The sequence below is a fragment of the Oncorhynchus mykiss genome, chromosome 29 (genome assembly GCF_057628025.1).
Source record: "Oncorhynchus mykiss isolate SJ-2025 chromosome 29, ASM5762802v1, whole genome shotgun sequence".
NCBI lineage: Eukaryota > Metazoa > Chordata > Actinopteri > Salmoniformes > Salmonidae > Oncorhynchus > Oncorhynchus mykiss.
The window spans coordinates 42,970,559-42,990,515 of record NC_143050.1 but is presented as its reverse complement, the minus strand read 5'-3'; the positions used below and the strand labels follow the sequence as shown (position 1 = coordinate 42,990,515).

Below are 19,957 nucleotides of genomic sequence, written 5' to 3'. Positions count from 1 at the left end.
CACAACAACTACCTTATTATACACAAGTGTAAAAGGAATGAATAAGAATATGTACTGTACATATAAATATATGGATGAGAGATGGCCGAACGGCATAGGCAAGATGCAGTAGATGGTATACAGTACCGTATATACATATGAGATGAGTAATGTAGGGTATGTAAACATTGTATAAAGTGACTAGTGATACATTTATTACATCCAATTTTTTATTATTAAAGTGGCTAGAGATTTGAGTCAGTATGTTGGCAGCAGCCATTCAATGTAGTGATGGCTGTTTAACATTCTGATGGCCTTGAGATAGAAGCTGTTTTTCAGTCTCTCGCTCCCAGCTTTGATGCACCTGTACTGACCTCGCCTTCTGGATGAAAGCGGGGTGAACAGGCAGTGGCTCGGGTGGTTGTTGTCCTTGATTATCTTTTTGGCCTTCCTGTGACATCGGGTGCTGTAGGTGTCCTGGAGGGCAGGTAGTTTGCCCCCAGTGATGCGTTGTGCAGATCTCACTGCCCTCTGGAGAGCCTTACGGTTGTGGGTGGAGCAGTTGCAGTACCAGGTGGTGATACAGCCTGACAGGATGCTCTCGATTGTGCATCCGTAAAAGTTTGTGTGTTTTTGTTGACAAGCCAAATTTCTTCAGCCTCCTGAGGTTGAAGAGGCGCTGTTGCGCCTTCATCACCACACTGTCTGTGTGGATGGACCATTTCAGTTTGTCTGTGATGTGTGCGTCGAGGAACTTAACTTACTACCCTCTCCACTATTGTCCCGTCGATGTGGATAGGGGGGTGCTCCCTCTGCTGTTCCTGAAGTCCACGATCATCTCCTTTGTTTTGTTGACATTGTGTGAGGTTATTTTCCTGACACCACACTCCGAGGGCCCTCACCTCCTCCCTGTAGGCCGTCTCGTTGTTGGTAATCAAGCCTACCACTGTAGTGTCGTCTGCGAATCTTATAAGTGTTTGATGTCATCGGGGAGAACTTAACTTATTTTCTACAAAACTTAGAAATTGGCAAATTTTCACATATGCTGACATTGGTATTGTGCTAGAGATAATGAAATGTTGAAAAGTGGAGGAGTTGCCCTTTAACTCAATTTGTATTTAAAGAAATGTATTGTGTTGCACCATAGAGAATATAAAGGACTGATATGATTGCCTGCCATGTGGAATAGAGAAGCATGTCTGTTTCTATACATTAATATGCAAAGTTCTGAACGTTTCACCAGACTGAATACATCCAATAACACCATCTGGTACAGTCTCCATAGACGGGTTGGTTGATTAGCAACAAAACCAATGTGTGCGAAACTATGGGGCAAACCGGACAGGGTTGGCTTAGATTGTTGACATGTAAACTATATTTAGTCTCCAATGTTTATTGAAAACATAAATACATTTTCACAGTGAGCATTTCTCTCAAATACATTGTTGTAGTTGTTGGTTAGCTAACTAGCAGATTTGAGCCATATTAGCATAGGCATGACATCAGTCAAAACAAGACATGGTATAAAGACCAAGATAAAATAGCCACCTACAATTCCCCACATGGCAGCTTCTTGTCATTGTTGCTAGACTTCTGCCCCATTAAATTGTGTGCATCGTTTGTGACGTCAGCTAACCCGTCTATTCCTTCCTACTGTGAACAGCCAGCGCTGAGGCAGTAGTTTAACACACACAAGGTAAATAAATGCAAGGCATTCCATGTGAAAACAGATTTCAATAGACACGTTCAAATATTCTTTATTCAAAGGTTTTTCACCCAGGGTAAAGCTAGTCTGGGAATCTGGTCATTTCAAGTCTTGACACTTACAAGTTATAAGATACCCATTGACTCTTGAAGAATATATAGCCTCATGAGCCTATCCCAAAATATAAGGCTTCATTCACTGGTTACAAACAAGGACGTAAACCCCTCAAAATATGTTTAAAATTATCATGTGGATGTCATGGACTGTCAGTGAGTCAGTCCATGTATCTAGAGCGTGATTTATGAATTTGAGAAATGTTATTTTCCTAATCTCATCCCTCAGCTATATAGCAAAACAAGTGGAGGGAGGTGGCCATTTTGTTGTGTTCTGTTCCCAGAATGTAGCTTTAACAATGGTAACTATTGTGTCTAAGTCCTTCCACAAAGTCCTACATGACCAGTCTCCTGTCAGCAGTTCCTGTTCCTCCTCAGAGGTACTTGTAGACAGCCTTGTCCGCTAAGGTCTGGACCTCCATCTTGACGGGACACTTGTAGAAGTGGGAGAGCAGCGTCTCTGTGTAGCCAATTAGGAAGTATAACTTCTGAGGAGGGAGTTTCTGCAACATCAGGGCACACACCACCAGCATGTTCCCTCGCCGCTTTATCACAACCTCATTGGCTAGGCAGTTATGGAAGGTGCCGAAGATGAAACGCCGCACAAACATATCCTCTACTGTACGATCGGATGCTCCTCCCTCTCCCTGTAAGTTGCCTAGTAGATAAAGAGGGACGAATAGAGGATGGAGGGAGAAGAGACAAACATTAGGAATACTTGAACAATTATGAAGTACTTAGCTGCATAATTAACTGATGAGTTGAAGGCTAGCCCCTAGGACAGCATATTTGCTAATACGGTTGGGGTTGTCTTTACATATAAGATCAGATAACTCAGTGTGTAGGATTTTTTTTTTAAACTCACCAGTGTGCTGGGAAAGCCAACCTTTGCGGTGGCCTATGTGGTGGGGGTGGAGGGCTTGCTCGTAGGTCAGTGGTCGGTCTCCTTTCCCCACTCGGATACGGGCTGCCCGATTCTAAGACAAAAGAAAGGCACAGATGTTTAGTTGAAAGCAGCCTTGTCAGCAGCAAGTGAGTGACTAGGTAATGTCCAATGTGGAGGATGGAAATGCTGTAACGTTAGTCTTCGAATAAAAGATACCTTGCAGCATATTGCAGTGACATGAAGTGTTCGTGTTCCAGAGTTGACGCATATCGAAGTTCCGACTCTGGCAAGCGCGATCTGTGAGGCAAAGACATGAATGCAAAGACACCGAGAAACAGACAAGTAACATTGACAGCTAACGTTAGCTACATCGGCTAGCCAGCCAGAAACACACTTTCTCCAAGCCCACACACGTATCTAAACAAAAACGGTTCATAATTCAAATGTAACAATACTTTAAAGTATAATGTTGTCAAATTATAGACTAAATGTAAACATGCTTCTCACCGATAATTTCACACCCCGACAGCTCAAAGACGCAGCCATTTTGACTAACGAAAGTGTTTGTGGGAAGGGCCAATGGCCTGGGCATGGCTAGAAGGGGTACAGCTTTTGTCAAATTAACGTCAGATTTGACTTTTCCTAGCAGTTTAGGATAATTAGGTTAGGTTAAGGGTTAACCAAAATGCTAAACGTTTCAAATTTGGACAAAAGTGGGAATCCATCAAGCCCAGTGACCAGTGGCGATTTCATCATGTAAATCTTGGTGGGGCAAAAAAATAATTAAGTAGAGGGATGCATGCCAGCAAACCACTACGCAACACAAAACTAAACAATGCATTAATTGCATTATAACGGTGACAAACGGTGCCCACAAACTGTTTGGGTCTACATGAAGCTGTGCCAGCAGCAGTCCCAACATCTTACCACTGCTACACCAGACTATCAGTGGAGCCTTGTCTGGCAGCGAAACAGTTCATCCAGCCTCATTTACTGCCTTAAAAAAAATGTCAACCGCTGTTATGGCTTACACAAATGTGGTTTCTAATGGCAATTGATATGTACAAACTATTGCATTAGGAGACAACAAGCGGATAATATGCAATTTCAATTAAGACAATGAGCGAGCTAGGACGTAAGTAGTCAATATATATATATATATATATATATATATATAATTTTTTTAAACCTTTAATTAACTTGGCAAGTCAGTTAAGAACAAATTCTTATTTTCAATGACGGCCTAGGAACAGTGGGTTAACTGCCTGTTCAGGGGCAGAACGACAGATTTGTACCTTGTCAGCTCGGGGGTTTGAACTTGCAACCTTCCGCTTACTAGTCCAACACTCTAACCACTAACCACTAGGCTACCCTGCCGCCCCAATATAACTATTTGTTCAGCACTTTTGAAATGTACAGCGACAGAATTCAGAACATGGGCCGTTCTTACAGTGTTCTCCCTGTACACCAAATCAGAACCATAGGATATATAATGGGGGCATATAAGCAGACAATGAAGGCTCTTACAAAATGTGATGATTACATTTCTCTAAAACAAGTTATAGGCTACATGTGCACCACCAAATCAGAACAGTAGGTGAAATTAAGAGGGGTAAATAGACCAAATTATTAGGGTGAGGCACATGGGCTACTAACAGCTTACTACACAACATAGTGTTACTTTCTTAGCTACAGTATACATATCTCCCTGGCATATTACATAATTTATGCAGCAGCATACAATACATTTTTGGACTGACCTTGTTGTGCTGTGCTCACTTGAACAGGAAGGTGGCGCGGCGGTCCTTCGTGGGCAAATTTTGTCATCAAAGACTGATATTCTCTGGATTTATGGTGCTTTCAGGACAACTGGGAACTCTGAAAAAAACAAGGTTGAATCATGATGACGTCATTGAGCTTCAGGTCGTAGCTCTAGAAAGAGGCCAGAGTTCCCGACTTACAATTCCGAGTTGGATGACCGTTCAAAACATATTTCCCAGTTGGAGCTCTTTTTCTCCCGGAATTCCCAGTTGTCTTGAACTCACTGAAGTCAAGTTTTCGCAGTTCCGAGTTAACAGTTGTTTTGCGCATGGCACAAATCATGCTTCATTGACAGCATGGCCAATGTTGAATGTTTATCATTTTAACTTGGAACAGAGACACTTAATCCCAAATGTGGGACCACACAGCCACTCCATTGAATAGCAGGCTAGTGAATGCTTTGCAATGCTTGCAGTTAGCCACTCGTTGTTGAATTTGCGATTTCCAACTTGCTGTGTAATGTTTATGTCAAATGGCCAATGAGCACTGACACATTTTATCTAGAATTTCTCTTAATTATTTCTCTTCATATGACAAGGATTAAAAGTAGATTGTCGACTTGATTCATGATGACGGCTAGCTAAGATTTTGAAAGTATCAGTCCAATCAAAGCTACTGTAGATATAAAATGACGTCAAATTACGTTATATGTGGCCAATGGCCTTGAGCCTTCTTGGATGGACATTTCTAATATAACTCTATGGCAGCACCTAAGTGGCTTGAATTTTCGAGGTCTACCCTTAGACTTGGTGGTGACGTACTGTCCCCAAGTGACAGAACACTGAGCTAATCATGGCGCAACTAGAGAACTTTACCAACACCTACGCTCTATATTTTCCATAAGCTGCCCCACCACCATAGAAAGCACTGAGCAAGGCTGAAACACCTGCATCTTTGAGCTGCATTACTTAAGAAAGCAAAAAATAGATAATGTTTGTATGCTGCTTTATTAACTATATTATGATATTTTTTTACATTGTTTGCAAAATTATACGTGATATGTATTAATGCCAAAATGACATGCAAAACAGGTAATCCCCCTCAAAAAAATTATTTTTTTTAGCTAAAAATGTGGGGCTGAAAACCGGTGGGGCTCTGCCCTGAATAGAGCCTAACCCTAACCCATACACGGCCATCGCTAGTTACCACAAACACAAAGTCATAAACCCCATTTCTACAATTTATATTTTTAAAATGTGATTTTAAAACTAACCTTAACCACACTGCTAACCTTATGCCTAACCCTAAACCTAAATTAATAATAACTGACTTTGTCAGTTTGACTTTGTGGCTGTAGTAACTAGTGGAAACATTTATACTCACCAATGTTCTCATATATTATTCATATTATTTTAACTGTACCATTTTATCAACAGTCTTATATAAACACCAATTCTATTTGTTAATGATATATATGATTGTATTATATGAAATCATTTTGATAACATTTTGAAATAGGAACCTTGATTTGCGCATGGTGTTCCCTGCGGACAATTTTCAGTTCCTACATAGAAATTACAATAAAGGTAACACATTCTTAGTCAGCGAACAACTTTAAACGTTTGCGATACATTTAATTTGATTGAAATATAACAGTTTGTGACATATTAAAAAAAGTTCAAATCTACAATGCCGTCGTCTATGGAAATGATAGAGTTGTATGACAACGCTCTACTTGGAATCTTGCAGCATGTTGGAAACATCCATAATTTCCTTGAGGTCTACTTCGGTTTTCTGTACCCAAGACAGACTTTTACCGCCTGCTGTCAACCCCCAATGACCGTATGGGCTTCTCTCCAGGGGTGGCCGAGAAGATGGTCCTAAACGTAATGTAGTAAACTACAGTAGCTAGCTAAACATTTTACACGTTTCTGTGTTAGCCATGGAGGCTAGCCTGTTTTCTCCCTATAATTCTGTTCCCCTGTTTAGTTTTAAAGGTAGACTCAGTAAGATTGTCATCAAACAACAGACATCAACCTAATCGGCCAAGACTGCCATCATTGGCACTGCCCCTTGCATTTAAGCTCATATGTCAGTCTTGGCTGTGTTGGTTACTAGTTAGACAAGGAGCCGATATTCTATGATGTAATTTTTTTAATTCGATTTTTGTATTTATTTAACCTTTATTTAACTAAGCAAGTCAGTTAAGAACAAATTATTCTTTACAATGATGGCCTACCCCAGCCAAACCCTAACGAAGCTGCGCAACCCTATGGGACTCCCAATCAAGGCCAGTTGTGATACCGCCTGGAATCGAACTGTAGTGTGACGCCTCTAGCACTGAGATGCAGTGCCTTAGACGGCTGCGCCACTCGGGAGCCCATCTTGCAACATACATCAGCAGTGACCTAATTGGCCAAGACTCTCATCATTGTTACTTCCCCTTGCATTTAAGCTCATATGGAAAATATTGGTAGTCTTAGCTGAGTTGGTTACGAATAGCATGCCTATGCCCAGTACCCTGCCCTGAACATTTGTCACTGTTACTAGCTGACTTCCACCCGGTACTCAACCCTGCACCTTAGAGACTGTGTTGAACAATGTTTACTTTAGTTATGTTAACACAGTTTTACCTACTTCGTGTGTGTGTGTGTATATATATATATATATATATATACACACACACACACATAGAGTACACTATTCTAGTCAAGGCTAATCCTATATAACTACTGCTGTACACCTTTTTTTTCTCCATATACTATTCATACACACCATGTACATACATATGATTTTGGGGATGTTCTTGTATTGTTAGGTATTACTGCACTGTTGGAGCTAGGATCATTAGCATTTCGCTACACCCGCGATAACGTCTGCAAAATATGCATACACAACCAATAAAATGTATTTTATTTTACTATTTGGAATATCGGCCCCTTGTCTATGATGTCATCTTTCAGACTCCACCCTTTAATGTACACAAAAGTGATTAAGGGTTGATTATGTACTTGGCTCATTATTGGCACAGTCCTGTGTTTGAGCATGTGGTGTAGTAGGACGGAGAGAGGCAGCAGAGGGAGCTGCAGCAGAGACACACGGCCTGGGTAGCGCCCCCCATGGTGCAGGAGCTAGAGGTACAGGCCACCAAGCAGCCGGTGGAGCCCAGGGGAGTCAGGACAGAGCCTGCTGCCCAGAGAGAGTTCTGTCTCGGGTTCTGGAGAGCCCAGCACAGCCTCTAGTACGAGGCCTACCTCTTCCAGCCAAGCCTCAGCCTCTAATCCACAGCCCCAGAGCAGCATTCATCACAAGGAGACCTGGCAGCAGCCGGCTCAGACTCTAGAGCAGCCTTTCTTAAAGTATGGGTCGCGGACCTGTTAATGGTGGGTCGCGACGTGTAAATGTATAATTGTTAAATGAATTACTGGAATTGATTTGGCCAAGTGCATCTGTGCTCTCTATTCAATGCGTGCTATGCTCAGCAGCGTTCTCTGCTCAGTTTGGCAGCTGTGTTTATTGAGGGAGATACCCGTGTGCTTCTCAATGTATTTTTCTGCAGTTTTCTTGAAGATCATACAAGCTTATAACGCGGAGCACTCACAATGTGTTTTGTGTGTGGAAGTGCTTAGTAATGCGTCTCGCATAACGAACACATTATTAAAACGACACGTCCTGACCAAACATCCACAGCATGACGGTAAACCCAGGGAGTTCTTTCAGAACAGGGCAGAATGCTTCAGGAAACAGTGCCTCGACAGTGGAAAAGTCAGCTAGCAAGGCATTGTCATTTTATAACAGGTGATGATGATAAGCAGAAATAAGGGAGTACTAACTGACTCTCATAGTATATGTGAGTTTCTCTTTCATACAATCCCCTGTCCTTGTACACAGCTAATAGCCAACATTTGCCAAAGCAAGCTAGCTACTGATAGTGCAACCCTAGTAACAGTACAGATGAAGATGAACAATCAGGCCTACTGTACAGCTTACTGTATAAATTATTGTTGAAAACCGCAACAGTTCCAACCTAGACAGATACAGTGCCTTGCAAAAGTATTCGGCCCCCTTGAACTTTGCGATCTTTTGCCACATCTCAGGCTTCAAACATAAAGATATAAAACTGTATTTTTTTGTGAAGAATCAACAACAAGTGGGACACAATCAGGAAGTGGAACGACATTTATTGGATATTTCAAACTTTTTTAACAAATCAAAAACTGAAAAATTGGGCGTGCAAAATTATTCATTTGTTTTAGGTATAAGGGCAATGAAATGTACCGATATTTATGTAAAGTTGCATATTTTCCTAAGCTTGGGTCCCAGGAAAACACAGAATTTCTCATTTGAGTCCCAGGCTGAACATGTTTAAGATCCCCTGCTCTAGAGCATCTGCTCCTACTGAGTTACAGTAGTATTGTACTGCCTGTCTTGGTCATAGCAATAGGACTGGTTCTTTCTTAGTGCTTCTTCAATGTTTTAGGAAAGGGTCCACAAAGTAATAGGTGGTAGGTGGTGTTCTACATGGGACACTTGCTTTATATATTTGCACAATTACCCTACAAAATAGGCGTTGGCAGTTTTGAATTTGGTAGAATCTCCCTGTTGGGATGGACTCGATCCCAAACCTTTGTATTGAGTAGGCCTATTCATTTGTGTGTTTGTCTGTCTATCATTGGTCAGGTGGTGCACCAGGCCAGTCCAGGCAGTTGCAACGAGGCGGTGAGGGACACCTACAGCTGGTCTCAGGACTACACTTACGTTAAGGTCCGCGTCAACATCCCCAAGACCGTTGTCAAGGGCAGACAGGTAACCATGGCGACCACATAGTTCCTCTTTCTACATATTTCCTTTTTTAAATCTTTATATTATAACCTTCATACATGTCTGTGTGAATTATTTGTGTTAACTTCTCTGGGATATGTGGGATGGTAACAGCCAGTGAAATTGCAGGGCGCCAAATTCAAAACAACAGAAATCCCATAATTAAAATTAAACATAAAAATATTTTACACCATTTTAAAGATAAATTTGTTGTAAATCCAGCCACAGTGTCCAATTTCAAAAAGGCTTTACGACGAAAGCACACCAAACGATTATGTTAGGACAGCACCTAGTCACAGAAAAACACAGCCATTTTTCCAGCCAAAGAGAGGAGTCACAAAAAGCAGAAAAATATATATAATTAATCACTAACCTTTGTTGATCTTCATCAGATGACACTCATAGGACCTCATGTTACACAATACATGTATGTTTTGTTCGATGAAGTTCATATTTATATCCAAAAATCACAGTTTACATTGTTATGTTCAGTGGTTCCAAAACATCCGGTGATTTTGCAGAGAGCCACATCAATTTACAGAAATACTCATAATAAACAATTGCTAAAAGATACAAGTGTTATGCATGGAATTTTAGATCCACTTCTCCTTAATCCAACCGCTGTGTCAGATTTTTTAAAAACTTTACGGAAAAAGCATGCCATGCAATAATCTGAGTACAGCGCTCAGACACAAAAACAAGCCATACAGATATCCGCCATGTTGTGGAGTCAACAGAAGTCAGAAATAGCATTATAAATATTCACTTACCTTTGATGATCTTCATCAGAATGCACTCCCAGGAAACCCAGTTCCACAATAAATGTTTGTTTTGCTCGATAAAGTCCATCATTTATGTCCAAATACCTCCTTTTTGTTAGAGCGTTTAGCCCAGTAATCCAAATTCATGAGGTGCGATCACTAGGTCCAGATGAAAAGTCTAACAGTTCCGTTACAGTCCGTAGAAACATGTAAAACGATGTATAGAATCAATCTTTAGGATGTTTTTAACATAATCTTCAATAATGTTCCAACCGGAGAATTCCTTTGTCTTCAGAAATGCAATGCAACGCAGGTCGCTCTCACGTGTGCGTGCGTGATCAGCTCATGCCACTCTGGCAGATCCCTTACTCAAACAGCTCTCATTCGCCCCCACTTCACAGTAAAAGCCTTAAACAAGGTTCTAAAGACTGTTAATGACCCCATAGACACTGTATATTCGATAAGCAATGACTTGAAAAACTACAAACCTCAGATTTCCCATTTCCTGGTTGGATTTTTTCTCAGGTTTTTGCCTGCCAAATGAGTTCTGTTATACTCACAGACATCATTCAAACAGTTTTAGAAACGTCAGAGTGTTTTCTATCCAAATAGAAATACTAATTATATGTATATTCTAGCTTTTATGTCTGAGTAGCAGGCAGTTTACTCTGGGCACCTTTTTATCCAAGCTACTCAATACTGCCCCCCCAGTCCCAAAGAAGTTAATGTGATGAACTTCATGTGTCCAGTCTATGTTATTCCTGAGTTAAACATGTCTCCAGGGGTTGAAACATATATGCGAAGTATTAATGCTGTAACTTTACATATTTGCTAAAATGCCCTACAAAATACATTTTGAGAATTTAGAATTTGGTAGAATCTCCCTATAGGCACGGAATTGACCCCAACAGGGCTCTACAGTGCGACCATTATACTCACATATGCAACCAAATATTTTGCTGTGCAACCTGGAATTTTAATTTAGGAGCACCAGTGCACCTAGAAAAATGAAGGATTCTAGCTTTGATATCTCAAATATTTTTCATTGTGCAACTACATTTCTTTGTGTGCGTCAACATTTGTCAATTTAGGTGCACACGTGCTTCTTGTAAAAAAGGTCAGTGTAGAGTTCTGCACAACCCTGTTTATATTGAGTAGGTCGATTAATTTGTGTGTGTGGGTGGTTCTGTCCAGGTGTGTGTGAACATGCAGCCAGGCAGTGTGTGTTTGAAGGAGGGAACAGGAGAGAAGGTACTGATGGAAGGAGAACAAACACACAAGATCAACACTGAGAACTCACTATGGAACCTGGACACTGTGTGGTGGTGAGTACACGAATGGGCATTTGAATTATTTCACTATTCAAATAATATTATGACATTTTTAGGATATCCGGATAGTAGTAATTCTAAAAATAATAATTGTCATTGACTCAAATGCCGAAGGGCAGTACAACAGCGCAGTGTTCTAGTACTCGAGTCCAGGAACTGGACTTGACTCGGGACTCAAATCACAATTTTTGTGACTAGACCAGTGGTGACTCTGTTGTCAGGAAATCTCTTTTGCATAACTCTACATACTAGCTGCAACAGCAGATGTTAAAGCTGCAATATGTAACTTTTTGGGCGACCTGCCCAAATTCACATAGAGTTGCTTTTAATGAGAATGACAGATCTATAAGTCTATAAGTCTAGAAGTGGTAGATCTATTCAATGTGTGCTATTTCTATGCTTCCCATTATTAAGTTTTGTTTTTGTGTCTTACTTTCGGTTATGTACACCAGCTTCAAACAGCAAAAAAATATAATATATGATTCTCTACACTATACTTGCTTGTTTGGTCACATAAACTGAAATTAGGCGAACTATACGAGTTTTAGCAACCAGGAAATGGCGGGGCAATTTCGACATATTGCACCTTTTTTAAATAGCTCTATTATCTATTTAGCCTTATACAAATGTGCACTACCAAGGGACTTATGACTTGACTCGTGACTTGAGTATAAAGGACTTGGGACTCCACTCAGATTCGAGGTTTATTGACTTGACTAGATCACTGCAACAGTGGACATGCAGCAACAGTGAACGAGAAGTCTGATGTTTGCCATAATAGAACTAATACAAAAACAAATTCTGTTGAATGTTTAGCATTGATCTGTGTTTTTGTCCTCTGTTAGGTGTGCGCCTGTAATCGCTATATGAATAGGGGAAAATAGCATACTGTTGTCAGGGCTGGAGGGAGGGCTAAATGCCCAGCAGTAGCTCAACACACCGTCATAAAAGCGACATTCAAAAGTGTATTTTTATTAAAATTAAGATTTTAAAATATCATGGTATATCCTTGTATGTAACAATGTCACAAGGATAATTTAATTAAGACGAAGCTTTTTAATTGATGATAAAGGCCTAAAACAAATATATTCTAAATTGAACGCTGACACAAGACCGTTCAGGTGTTCAAATAACCGTGCCCATCCCTAACACGCACATGCACTGATAGTCAGACACACACACACACAAATATGTATAGACTCCAACACACCCGCTGACTCTCCCTCTCTCTCTGTCTGTAGTTGTCTCTCAGTAAGAGTGGTGAGGTGTGGTGGAGTGCAGTGCAGGAGGGAGAGAAGGAGATTGATGTGAACCAGATCAACAGGGAGCGCTCGATGTCCACTGTGGATGAGGAGGAGCACGCCGTGCTGGACGCACTCACCAATGACTACCGCCAGAAACTACAGGGCAAGCCCCAGAGCCACGAGATGGTGAGAGCACACACACACATTCACACGAGCGGGCACACATACGGACGCACGTACATACACACAAGTCTCATATTCTTGAAAAGGGTATAGGGGCACATGTGTATAGAACAGTGTTTCCTCTGGAAAAATGTGTAGCAGTGGGGGGTTGAAGGGTCCCATCCAGATCATTTTTTATCTAGAGAAGCTCAGTTCTGGTGACATTTAAAAAAAAAAAAACATTCTACTCCAAAATGAATGAAAATAAAATGATGCTGACACCATAGAAAATATAATTCCCACATCCAGAAATAAGCCCCATAACATATTGGAAAAAATTGTTAAAATGATTTGAACATAACTGATATCACCTGTAGCCCAACTGATGCAGTATAGTGGCTATAAATAAATATGCTGAAGCATGGTGCTGGTTATCTGCATTTACCCTATTGGGCTAATCATTAGCTAGATCCCAAATGTAATCTTTTAACTAGTTAGCATCGTGTTGATGAATTTTATGGCCCAAAAAAGTTGCATAAACACAGTGAATATAATATAGGCTTACCTGTTAGGTTAACTTGGTGTAACCCACCACCCGGGGTAACACGCTCCTTGCCTGTACTTCTCACAGAAACCTCTTAATGTTAAGAGGTTAAGCATTTTTCACCCAACACTTCCCCTGGTTGCCAGTACTCTTGCTCATCTAAAAATGTAATCTGTCTCATCACAATTTAAGATTTTTAGGTAGGGTGACAGTTTAACCCAAGTTACCATACTATTGACACATTACATTTAGCCCACTCTCCCATACACACTCACAGGGAATTGCAGAACATGCTTAACCATGACGCTGCTAAAAACTCTGGGTTTAAAATGGTGCAGTTTTGATATTTTTTTTTGAGAAATGGATCAAGTAGGAATGGAAAGCTGCGAACCCCCTCTTTTTAACGAAGACCATTAAAACAGCTGTTTTCCCCACGATTGCAAGAATTGGTGAGCATTGCCTGCTTGTCAAAATGCAGGTTTCCCTCCCTATGGCACTCGTAAGAGTAGTTAGAGGAATATGTATCTTGCATTGAAAACACAACAACAAGCATTATTAGGTAAAGATACTAAACAATAATACAAACGCAACATGCAACCATTTCAAAGATTTTACAGAGTTACAGTTAATATAAGGAAATCATTCAATTGAAATAAATAAATTAGGCTTTAATCTATGTTGGTCACAGAATTATTTTTTTTAAAAGTAGGGGCGCGGATCAGAAAACCAGTCAGTATCTGGAGTGACCACCATTTGCCTCATGCAGCGCGACACATCTCCTTCACATAGAATTTATCTGGCTGTTGATTGTGGCCTGTAGAATGTTGACCCACTCCTCTTCAATGGCTGTGCAAAGTTGCTGGATATTGGCTGGAACTGGAACACGCTGTCGTACATGTCAATCCAGAGCATCCCGAACATGCTCAATCGGTGACATGTCTGGTGAGTATGCAGGCCACGGAAGAACTGGGACATTTTCAGCCTCTAGGAATTTGTACAGATCCTTCCGACATGGGGCTGTGCATTTATCATGCTGAAACATGAGGTGATGGCGGCGGATGAATGGCACGACAATGGGCCTCAGGATCTCGTCACGGTATCTCTGTGCATTCAAATTGCCAGTGATAAAATGCAATTGTGTCTGTTGTCTGTAGCTTATGCCTGCCCATACCATAACCTCACCACCACCATGGGGCACTCTGTTCACAACGTTGACATCAGCAAAATGCTTGCCCGCAAGATGCCATACACGTGGTCTGCGTTTGTGAAGCCGGTTGGACATACTGCCAAATTCTCTGAAATGATATTGGAGGTGGCTTATGGTAGATAAATGAACATAACAATTATCTGGCAACAGCTCTGGTGGACATTTCTGCAGTCAGCATGCAGTCAGCACACCCCCTCAAAACTTGAGACATCTGTTGCATTGTGTTGTGACAAAACTGCACATTTTAGAGTGGCCTTTTATTGTCCCCAGCACAAGGTCCACCTGTGTAATTATCATGTGGTTTAATTAGCTACTTGATATGCCACACCTGTCAGGTGGAAGGATTATCTTGGCACATGAGATATGCTAACTAACAGGGATGTAAACAAATGTGTGCACAACATTTGAGATAAATAAGCTTTTTGTGTGTATGAACAAATTCAGGGAGCTTTTATTTTAGCTCGTGAAACATGGGACCAACACTTGTTGCATTTATATTTTTTTCAGTGTAGATAAATCAGACAACCCCATAGTATAATAGTTTTTCTATTCATTACTTGTTTTCTTTTCAGAGGGAAAGTAAATGTGGACTGTTTTAGCAATATCAAAGTGCACCTCAAAATACATATTTTTTTAATGTTTCATGTTTTTGGGGCACCACAGTTAAATGAGTGCAGCAGAAACACTGGTATAGGGCATGGGCTGGAGGTGAAGGATTGTGGTGCTGAACTATGTTGAGCCCAAGAGTGTTATTGTTAGACAAAATGCAAGACCAATTGTGCAGTTTTGTATTTGGATTGTATACACGAATGTATGTGCCCATTCCATTCTTACAATGCACTCTATCTATTTTTCTCTCCTACCCATCTCTATCTCTCTCTCTCTCTCTCTCTCTCTGTGTAAAAGGTATATGATATGCTGAGGGCGCTCCCTTTAAAGGACAACAGTTTGATCCCTCCTTGTTCGACATCCCCACCAGCGCCGTACAGATGTGAACACACACACACACACACACACACACACAATGTTGGGAATTGGGTTTGAGACTGAGCAGAATTGGCTATTTATTCGGTGGAAACAGCCTGGTATTTTAAGACCATTTTCCTTCTTTTTTTGCTAACTTTGAATAGAAGGGAGAGAAACCCTGTGGAAGCTTTGTTACTATGTTCTGACTTATGTGAAATACCTGAGTCCTGTTCATTAGGTACCAAGCGTAAGAACAGACTGAAACTGGGAGGTTTCACCTGGTCTCCCTGAACACTCATTTTAATTTTCTGTTGTGGGCCCTAATGAACACAACCCTGAACGTACCTGTTTATGTATCTGTCTGCCTGCTGAACAGACCTGGAAGATAGCTATACAGTCACAGAACTAGGATCAGAGTGCTTTCCCAAATCCTAACCTTCATCATTGAGGTGAAGGATGCAAAACTGGCCTTAGATCAGTGTCTACGGGTAACTTCCAGGTCCAGATATGTCTGTGTTGTTTTACATGTAGATGACTTTTATTAGTGGGCTTAATAACTGCTGTTTCCTTTTACTGAGGTGTCTATTTTTGTGTGCCTGACTGAAATAAATTAAATGAAGTAAATATGCACTGTGGTGTTCTCTCTATGTGTGTAGGCTGTGTGCGTCACAGGAGGTTGGTGGCACCTTAATTGGGGAGGACTGGCTCGTGGTAATGGCTGGAGCGGAATAAGTAGAAGGGTATGAAACACATGATTTCCATGTGTTTGATGTCCTTCCATTTGCTCCGTTCCAGATATTATTACGAGCCGTCCTCCCCTCGGCAGCCTCCACTGGTGTTTGTGTGAGGTTGAGCGGCACTAAAACCTATGCGGGTTTTTAGATCTACAGGAGTACCAGGCTGGCAGTCGATTTGAGATTAAGCAGTAGTGCCACAGGAGGGCGCTATCCCAAGATTTCTGATTCTCAGTGCAGTATAATATTCCTTATTGTCTTGATAATGGCTGTATCAGATGAATAGGTCGATAAGGATGAATATCAAAACCGATATAGCTAGAGCTAGTAAGATGCTTACAGACAGAAATCCTAGACACTTGCAGACAGGTCTTTGAAGTTCAAAAGGATTCTCTTTCTTTTTCAGATCTGAAGTGTAGATGCTTTGTTCCTAAGAATACTGTTAGTGATGACAGTGCAGAGGAACAAGCCAGGAATAGAGACCGTAGACAGTAGTTGCCTATGACTATGCAGATCTCTTCCTTCCCGGGTCAGTTACACTGGTACTTGATTTCACCCAGTTCTCCCAGGTGGACTGAAATAGGGCAACTTTTTTTATTTAGGTGAAAGTATTCATACTTCAGAGCCAATTCTATAAGAGGGGACCGTTTTTTTCAGGAGAAAATTTGGGGTACAGCGTTGAGCACAGGTTCACTTCAAGCTCTGATGCCATGGACCAGACCTTGCTTTGAATTGGAGATGTAGGTGGTGTTGATCATCCTGAAAATACCATAATCCAAGCAGGCCTAATGCAACCACTAAAATGGACTTTTGTTTGCATATTTGATTTGTACAAATACCAGTTTAGGGATCTTTGCAGTCTATCAGTTTGACACACTAAAACATAATCCATTTTATTTTGGTAGGCTAGATCAACAACAAAAAAGAGAGACGTAAATAAATTGTATAGCCTGTAGGCTGGCTATACCTGTTCCAGCAGCTACACATGATGGTGATAATGATGATGGTTCCATGATGCTGATGCTACCAAAGCCTGTTATGTCAGTCTATAGAATCTCTGATGCCGTGGCTTCAGTTGTTATCGAGCAATGCCCCCTGGTGGTATGAAAAATGTGTTGTATTTACAGCGCGCTCGATGGTGTAGAAACTGCGTGAAAGGCGATTGAACGACACACTTTGGGAGAGCGAGAGAGTACCACCACTGCCTCTCCTCCACTCGAATAGCCTACATCTCCTCTCGAATACATATCTGTAGTAGATTATAGTGCGCTCTGGACAGAAAACGCATTACACCGCGGTATTTTTTTTTTACATAGAATAACTGGGCAAGTCAACGGATACATCCTATTTCAATTCACTTGAGGACCGGACTATTTAGGACGCTCGACCCCCGAGAATAAACGGACGATGGCGGTTACTACCTGTACACGTTTTACGGACGATTTCCAACTATATGAAGAACTCGGAAAGTATGGCTTTGCTGTATTATTGCTTTACGTTATGGCACAGATTACAGCCTTCTGTATCGTCCTTACCCTGTTATTATTTTATAGTTTATTTGCGTCGTTGCATATCTGCAGTTGTGTGTGGGTAGTACGAGCGGCGGAATGGGTGTCAGAACTAATCTCTGCTGATGATCTGTCACGTTCGGCGCTACTCAGCCCTCTCAACAAGACGCATGCTGTCGCTCTGCTTTGAGGTGTAGCCCCGAGACGACCCGATTTAAACGTATAGATAAAATGTAGACTACATTTGATCCGTTTGCTGCATGTTCTGTACCGGAAGCAGCAGTGATGGGGACTGGGGACACGCTGTAGCGATCTAGAGAGTGACAATTTGAGCTGTCAAAGAGCAGAGCGGGATGTGCTGTTTTGTAATTGGGGTCTTTAGAGCAATGGAAGACTGCTGAGGGGAGGACGGCTCATAATAATGGCTGGAACGGAGTGCATGGCATCAAACAAATGGAAACGTGTTCAAAGTATATGTTGCCAATCCACCGACTCCGCTCCAGCCTTTAACATGAGCCTGTCCTCCCCAATTAAGGTGCCACCAAGCTCCTGTGCTTGAGAGAGAGAGAAAAATTGGACAGTGAGTTTATGTGCCACAGCAAGATAGGTGTGTCAGGCTGTGTGTGGGTGTGACTGGGTAGGGGGTGGTATTCTCCTCATTCTCAAACAGGAGGAGAAACATATTTTCTAGATCAGGATGCATCTTTATGCAAACACAACTGCAGAGATTAAGAACCAAACGTTTGCTGTATGTATTAACATAAGTTTAGCCTACCACTATGAGTTCTACTGAAAGATCTTGACCTTTAGGGGACCGCATGTAGTACACTTGTACATGTAACTGCAGGGTCGCTGGTGTGTGTATGTGTGTGTTCTGGCCTGTGTTATAAGCCAGAGACAATAACCATGCTGTGGTAGCAGCAGCTGCCCAGTAGATAACAGGACCTTCACTACACCACAGTTCATGTAAGGATGGCAGTTTGTCCCTTTTTGGTGTGTGAGTGTGTGTGTACGTGCAAGCATGTGTGGGGTGTGTAATATACGTTTTTGTGTGTGCATGTGTGTCTCTCAGGTCATTCTCTGTCTTTCTTTGCTGCCGTAAGCCTACTGTTTCTGACTCAGAGTATTCCCTGTGTATACCCTTACACACTCACCTGTCATTGCATCTACGAGTGTGTGTGTGAGAGAGACGTGGGGTCAAGTGTATGCCTGAGAGTGTGTGAGACACAGTGGACGGGTAAGGGTGTGTGTGTATTGTGTAACGTCTATATATTGCTCAGAGAAACGACAGAGACAGTTACTGCTGTTTTTCCCTGCTGAGTTAGTTATGCAAGCACTCCCCAAAATACCAGCACTGCTACAGTACACACATGCACACCGTGTCTCGCTCTCTCACGGACACGTGCATACATGGACACACAGAGAGATATCCTTGAAAGACAGTTTTGTTGTTTTCTCTTGAGTCGTCTCATTTGTATATATCCTAAGAAGGATGTGCTGCTGTGCTGTGTGTCACACTCTAATGACTCCATACAGGAGAAATGTCTTCACTCATGACTGGCAGATGTGAAATGACAGGATACTAGGTGAAAGCAGTAGAGGGGTAGTGGACAAGGATATGCCTTCAACCTGTCCAGTTCTTTCAGATCAGTGGGAATGAAGGAAAGGAAACAAGGAGACAGTAGAGGAATTGACTCTCGAATATTGAGATGCTGCCAGTGCTATATGATATCTAACACCTGTTTTTACCTGCCTTTGTTTCCCAGGGGAGCGTTTTCAGTGGTGCGCCGCTGTGTCAAACTGTGCACTGGCCAGGAGTACGCTGCCAAAATCATCAATACCAAAAAGCTCTCAGCCAGAGGTGAGACACATACACCATCCCACACACAAAAACTGAGTGCCAACTGTAGAATATCTGCACAGTGGGTAAACTGTGTTAAATTAGACACTCTAACGTTTGCTTAGTCCCCATCTCTATGCTGTGTGTGTGTGTGTGTGTGTGTGATAGAGCGAGAGAAGGAGGGATGGAGAGAAAGAGAGAAAATGGGTACGTCTGCTCATCAGTGGCTGAAGCTAACAGGAGAAAGCAGAGGCGTTTGGCTGATTGTTCCTCCTCCTCACACTGCCTCTAAGTGTATATGTGCGTGCATGCGTGTGTGTGTCTGTGTGTGTATGTGCTACTGCTGTCCCAGATCTGCAAGCTTACATTAGCATATTTTAGCTGATGCTTGGTTC

General features: G+C 41.7%; 2 protein-coding genes and 1 pseudogene across 9 annotated transcripts in view; 2 read left to right on the top strand and 1 right to left on the bottom strand.

Annotated features, from left to right (window-relative positions):
* Positions 1-1,720: 1,720 nt before the first annotated feature.
* On the bottom strand, positions 1,721-3,298 carry mrps24 (mitochondrial ribosomal protein S24). Its single transcript, XM_021590490.3, has 4 exons — positions 3,191-3,298; positions 2,900-2,980; positions 2,663-2,774; positions 1,721-2,455 (listed from the first exon to the last, which is right to left on the bottom strand). Exons 1-4 carry the CDS (start codon positions 3,227-3,229, stop codon positions 2,172-2,174), a joined length of 516 nt encoding a protein of 171 aa, XP_021446165.1. The 5' UTR covers positions 3,230-3,298; the 3' UTR covers positions 1,721-2,171.
* Positions 3,299-6,008: 2,710 nt separating this feature from the next.
* On the top strand, positions 6,009-15,641 carry LOC110509305 (nudC domain-containing protein 3-like; annotated as a pseudogene). The gene is made up of 8 exons (XR_016493153.1): positions 6,009-6,330; positions 7,504-7,685; positions 7,927-7,942; positions 8,954-9,250; positions 11,221-11,351; positions 11,490-11,496; positions 12,599-12,787; positions 15,438-15,641. The product of XR_016493153.1 is annotated as a nudC domain-containing protein 3-like (transcript).
* Positions 15,642-17,287: 1,646 nt separating this feature from the next.
* Positions 17,288-19,957, top strand: part of LOC110509551 (calcium/calmodulin-dependent protein kinase type II subunit beta) — a 62,004-nt gene continuing 59,334 nt past the window's right edge. For 3 of the 7 annotated variants that reach the window (XM_036967691.2, XM_090227267.1, XM_036967688.2), the window contains exons 1-2: positions 17,340-17,683; positions 19,489-19,583. In XM_036967691.2, the coding sequence (XP_036823586.1) occupies positions 17,622-17,683; positions 19,489-19,583 (157 nt within the window). In that variant the 5' untranslated portion in view covers positions 17,340-17,621. Of the gene's footprint in view, positions 17,684-19,488; positions 19,584-19,957 lie in introns of all 7 variants that reach the window. The other 4 variants (XM_090227268.1, XM_036967689.2, XM_036967687.2 and 1 more) reach the window with 3 other exon arrangements.